At 55.9% G+C, this 5,774-nt stretch overlaps 1 protein-coding gene across 1 annotated transcript in view; it reads left to right on the top strand.

Annotated features, from left to right (window-relative positions):
• Positions 1-5,000, top strand: part of LOC115534844 (ankyrin repeat and EF-hand domain-containing protein 1-like) — a 5,819-nt gene extending 819 nt beyond the window's left edge. Inside the window, exons 2-6 of the mRNA XM_030346125.1 lie at positions 9-556; positions 1,391-1,617; positions 2,456-2,616; positions 3,240-3,389; positions 3,967-5,000. Coding sequence (XP_030201985.1) covers positions 9-556; positions 1,391-1,617; positions 2,456-2,616; positions 3,240-3,389; positions 3,967-4,092 — 1,212 coding nt within the window. The 3' untranslated portion in view covers positions 4,093-5,000. The remainder of the gene's footprint in view (positions 1-8; positions 557-1,390; positions 1,618-2,455; positions 2,617-3,239; positions 3,390-3,966) is intronic.
• The last annotated feature ends 774 nt before the right edge of the window (positions 5,001-5,774 follow it).

The raw sequence follows: 5,774 nt of genomic DNA, 5'->3' as shown, positions 1-5,774 counted from the left end.
GGCCCGAGCAGCTGGCGGCCGTGGTCGCCGCCCACGACCGGCGGCGGGACGGCGTGCTGAGCCTGGCCGACTTCCTGCGGGGCGGGCGCTACGTGGCCAAGGCCTTCCTGCTGGCGGCGTACGGCGCCAAGAAGAAGAAGGGCAAGAAGGCGGGGGGGGGGAAGGGCGGGAAGAAGCGCGGCGGCGGGCGGCCCGGCGTGCCGCTGCCCGTCTGCACGCTGCCGCCCCACCTGCTGCGTCGCCGCGACGATGGCGGCCCGCCCCGCTTCCTGGTGGAGACGTCCCGGCCCGTGACGGACGCGCGGCGCTGGGACCGCGACCGGCCCCCCCGCCACCCGCTGGAGGACGACTCGGCCTGGTACGTGGACCCGCCCCCCCGCGCCTTCGTGGACATCGGCGCGGCGGTGAAGACGGGCGACCGGGAGACCCTGGAGCGCGCCTTCAGCCGGGGGGGGGGCATCCCCGTCGACGTCACCGACCGCTTCTACAAGACCCCCCTCATGGTGGCCAGCGGCTGTGGCAACTACGAGGTCGCCCGCTACCTCCTGGAGCTGGGGTGAGGAGGGGGGGGGGGGGGGGGAGGAGGGGGAGGAGGAGGAGGGAGGGGGAGGAGAAGGGAGGGGGAGGTCGGGGGGGGGAGGAGGAGGAAAGGAGGAGGGTGGGGGGGTTAATATGGGAATCAAAGGAGCAGTAGATTAGGAACAGTAAAGTTATTAATAGGAGATGAGGCTTAAAGTGTAATTTCGGGGAAAATTGAACCCAGGGTCTTTGTTTTGGCAGGGGCTTTGCTTCCATGTTATTGGTTTTTACCAGGAGTTTATTAAAAAATACTGTTTTCCAAGTCTGTGCCTTACCTTTCCTTGAAACATGGACCTACTGGTAAGGCACAGACTTTGAAAACAGTCTTTGAATAAACTCCCGGTACGCTAACTATGTTGTTGATGCTTTGTTTTATGTGTAAGGACCCTAATCATGCTCCAACAGAGGTTTGGTAATATTTTGAGCTATATTAGTGGTTAAAAAGTGCCGTTTGGAATTTTCGCGGTGCCCCTAACCAATAACATGGAAGCCATAACATTGCACAGGGTAAACTCTATGCTCGATTTTCAATGAAAAAGTATCTGGAGGGCTTATTTGATGGGTATACATGCCAAAACAAAGACCCTGGTTTCAATTTTCGCCATAATTACACTTTAAGTTATGAAACTTTTCAAGCAGTGGTGGTGGTGCGGCGCCCCCTGCAGGGCGGACGGTGTAGTGCAGGTCCTGTAACATGGTGAGGCGCCCCCTGCAGATCGGACGGTGTAGTGCAGGTCCTGTAACATGGTGAGGCGCCCTTCGCAGGCCGGACGGTGTAGTGCAGCCTCTGTAACGGTCTCTCTCTCTTCAGGGCGGACGTGCGGGCGGTGGACCAGTTCTTCTGGACGCCGCTGCACCACGCGGCGCACGGCGGCCACCAGGAAGTCCTGCGGCTGCTGGTGGAGGCGGGGGCGCCCCTGGACGCCGCCGCCCTCAACGGGGCCACGCCCCTCATGAGGGCCATCGAGAGCTCCAGGCCCGCGTGCGTCGACTTCCTGCTCCAGGCGGGGGCAAAGGTCACGGCCGAGAACAAGCGAGGTGCCTCCTGGTGAACCAGTAGTGAACCAGTAGACCCCACCAAGTAGACCCAGGACCCCACCCAGTAGACCCAGAAACCCACCCAGTAGACCCAGCAGAACTAGGACCCCACCCAGTAGACCGGGGACCTGACCCAGTAGACCCAGTAGACCAAGAACCCGACCCAGTAGAACTAGGACCCCACCCAGTTGACCCAGTAGACCGAGAACCTGACCCATTAGACCCAGTAGACCGAGAACCTGACCCAGTAGACCCAGTAGACCGAGAACCTGACCCAGTAGACCCAGTAGACCGAGGACCTGACCCAGTAGACCCAGTAGACCAAGAACCTGACCCAGTAGAACCAGGACCCCACCCAGTAGACCCAGTGGACCCAGGACCCACCCTGACCCAGTAGACCCAGTAGACCCAGGACCTGACCCAGTAGACCCAGTGGACCCAGGACCCGGCCCATTAGACCATGGACCTGACCCAGTAGACCCAGTAGACCGAGGACCTGACCCAGTAGACCGAGGACCAGTCCCTCCTCCCTCTCAGGGCAGAAGCCTTAGACCACGCAGGATTACCTTCTGCAGCGTCCAATCATTTTCTGCTAAAACGTCCAGTAACGTTTGGACGATATCTTTGTCCTTCCTCTTTGAGACGCTATTCCCGGACCAACGACCTCCTTGCTGCACATTACCTAAGATGTATTTAGAAAAAACTGAAGTTAAATTTGTGTATATTCAGACACATACCATCACTGTACACGAGCTAGATGTGACCCGTTGTAGTTCCTTTAGCGTCGTAGCATTAGCATTAGCAGCTGGTCCTTCATCCTACGCCTGTTGATCCCCAGAGCAAAGCTGTCTGGACGTGGCGCGGACGTACGCAGACGCTCGCATCATGGAGCTGGTCAGGACCAAGGTGGACTCGCTGCCCCGCCCCCGGGACCCCAAGAAGGGGAAGAGGAGGGAGGTCCAGACCAGACCCAGAGCGCCGGCCGCGCTCAGAGACAAGGTGGGCTAGGCTAATGCCAGGATAATGCTAGGAGAATGCTAGGATAATGCTAGGATACTGCTAGAATAATGCTAGTCTAGGAATGTGCTAGGCCAGGATAATGCTAGGCTAGTCCTTACCCTCCATGAACAGGTTAATGCTAGCCTAGGATAATGCTAGGATATTTCTAGGCTAGGATAATGCTAGGCTAGGATACTGCTAGGGTAATGCTAGGATAATGCTAGGATACTGCTAGGATAATGCTAGTCTAGGAAAGTGCTAGGCTAGGATAATGCTAGGATAATGCTAGGATACTGCTAGGATAATGTTAGTCTAGGATAATGCCAGGCTAGGATAATGCTAGGATAATGCTAGGCTAGTCCTTACCCTCCATGAACAGGTTAATGCTAGACTAGGATAATGCTAGGCTAGGCATTACCCTCCATGAGTAGGCTAATAATAGGCTAGTCATCACCCACCATGAGTAGGCTAATGCTAGGCTAGGCTATCGCCACACTAGTCCCAGTGACTACCCAGGGCCCCTCGGCCCCTGATTGCTTAAAGTCCATCAGGGGCCTCAACCTGTCCAGGTTTGTGGGATCCAATCAGTTTAAAGGATGTGCTCATCGTCTCTCTCCTGATAGGCTAACACCACCCAGACCCCCTCGCTGGCCCCGCCCCCGGGCGTGGCGTCGGGGGGGTCGCTGAGGGAGTCTGATGACATCATCCTCTACAACACCCGGATCACCAGCGGGAAAACCACCAGGGTGGACATCAGCTTCACCCCCCGAACGGTGGGTCACATGACCTCCCCCTCGTCTGAATTTCTTCTCTCTCTCCATCTCCCTCTCTCCCTCCCGGTCTAACCAGAGTCTCTCCCTCCCGGTCTATAGACCGGGAGGGAGAGACTCTGGTTATAACCAGTGTCTCTCTCTCTCCCGGTCTAACCAGTCTCTCTCCCTCCCAGTCGTACCAGTGTCTCTCTCGGCCCCATTCGAACCAGTGTCTCTCCCTCCTAGTCTAACCAGTGTCTTCCTCCCAGTCTAACCAGTGTCTCCCTCCCAGTCTAACCAGTGTCCCCTCCCAGTCTAACCAGTGTCTCTCTCGGTCCCAGTCTAACCAGTGTCTCCCTCTCCCAGTCTAACCAGTGTCTCCCTCCCAGTCTAACCAGTGTCCCCCTCCCAGTCTAACCAGTGTCTCCATTCCAGTCTAACCAGTGTCTCCCTCCCAGTCTAACCAGTGTCTCCCTCCCAGTCTAACCAGTGTCTCCCTCCCAGTCTAACCAGTGTCTCTCCCTCCCAGTCTAACCAGTGTCTCCCTCCCAGTCTAACCAGTGTCTCCCTCCCAGTCTAACCAGTGTCTCCCTCCCAGGTGTGGGGTAAGCGGCCGACCACCAGTGAGCTGATGGGCAGGAAGGAGCGACTCCGAGAGGCTCTCGCCTCGGGGGTCGACTTCGAAGACCTCCTCCCCCCCTTCGACGAGGACCCGGCCCAGTAGACCCAGGACCCGGCCCAGTAGACCCAGGACCCCTCCAGGTAGACCCAGTGGACCTAGGACCCGGCCCAGTAGACCCAGGACCCCGCCCAGTAGACCCGGACCCCTCCCAGTTGACCCAGGACCCCGCCCAGTAGACCCAGTGGACCTAGGACCCCTCCCAGTAGACCCAGGACCCCTCCTAGTAGACCCAGTAGACCAGGACCCCTCCCAGTAGACCCTAGTAGACCCATGACCCGGTCCAGTAGACTCAGGACTGGCCCAGTAGACCCAGTAGACCCAGTATACCCAGTAGACTCAGGACTGGCCCAGTAGCCCCAGTAGACCCAGTATACCCAGTAGACTCAGGACTGGCCCAGTATCCCCAGTAGCCCCAGTAGACCCAGTATACCCAGTATACCCAGTAGACTCAGGACCCGGGCAAAACCCCGGAACAGACCCTCCCACAGAGGATCGGGACTGTGGAATGTCCCGGCGTCCCCTCGGCTAACCCGGCTAGCTGCTTTAGCATCTGAACTCCTCAAGCTAAGGAAAACAATGGGTAGCCCGCTGGAAGCTAGGCGCTAGGATGCTAAAGAAGCTAGAGATGTTGGCCAAGAAGCCAGGCGTAGCATATTGACTAGCACAGCTAGCTGCCATTCAATCTTAAATAAACAATAAGTGCCTAAGCCAGCTGACTTCTAGCTAGCTCCTGGACCCCTTTTCACAGGGATTTTAAACAAAAATCATTAAAAAATATTTTTCTAAATGTCTGGTAGTAATGTCACACCGATCACAGGCTACGCTAAAAGATTAGCTCCATAAGGAGGAAAATGTATGTTTAGATGTTGCTTTTGTACACTGCCTTTGAGACACAAATTGTTTTATGTTTCTGCACAAATCTTTTAATAAAGTCATACATTTATAAATAACGTTTTTGCTCATGTTGATGTTCTATTTCATGTCTTTGAAAGTATTTTGTGATAACTCTGAATTATACATAGCAATCCAGTGTCAGCCAGTGGGGGGCGCTGTTCCAGTGCCGGCCAGCGGGGGGCTCTGCTGCAGCGTCGGGCCGCGGGGGGCGCTGTTCCAGTGCCGGCCAGCGGGGGACGTTATTGAGGGCCCGCGGGGGGCGCTGTTCCAGTGTCGGCCAGCTGGGGGCGCTGTTAGCAGCCCTCCTCACTGCGGCGCTGTGTTGTCTACGTGCAGCAGGATGATCCAGCAGATCGTTTAGCGCGATGCTGCGTTTTAACTCACTGACAACAAAATGGCGGCCAGGGGCAGCGATGTTCCTTATAGTTTGACACTCACAAACTGAACAGAGATTCAGGAATGAATGCTATATTATCAGTTGGTACAACGGCCACACCCTTCTCTCTTCTTCTGCACAGAATGCAGTGATTTTAATTATTATTATTGGATAATATTAATGATATTAATATACTATTCAATGTGGGCTTGCCTTGTTGTCATGTTGCTCGCATTTAACCACACTCTCTTCGGGCTGTGTTACGCAATCAGCTGGAGACAGGGGGGGGGGGGGGGGGGGGAAGAGGTGGAGGAGGGGGGAGGCAAAACGAGTCAGTTTATATATAAACACAAACACAACCATAGGAATAAAAGGAGAGAGGGAGGAAGGGGGAAGGGAGGAAGGAGAGGAGAGGAGTGAGGCTGGAGAGAGAGAAGGAGATGATGTGGAGAGA

The sequence above is a fragment of the Gadus morhua genome, chromosome 21, assembly GCF_902167405.1.
Source record: "Gadus morhua chromosome 21, gadMor3.0, whole genome shotgun sequence".
In the NCBI taxonomy this organism is placed as follows: Eukaryota; Metazoa; Chordata; class Actinopteri; order Gadiformes; family Gadidae; genus Gadus; species Gadus morhua.
Note: the sequence above shows the minus strand (reverse complement) of the source record. Positions and strands in the feature narration are given on the sequence as shown.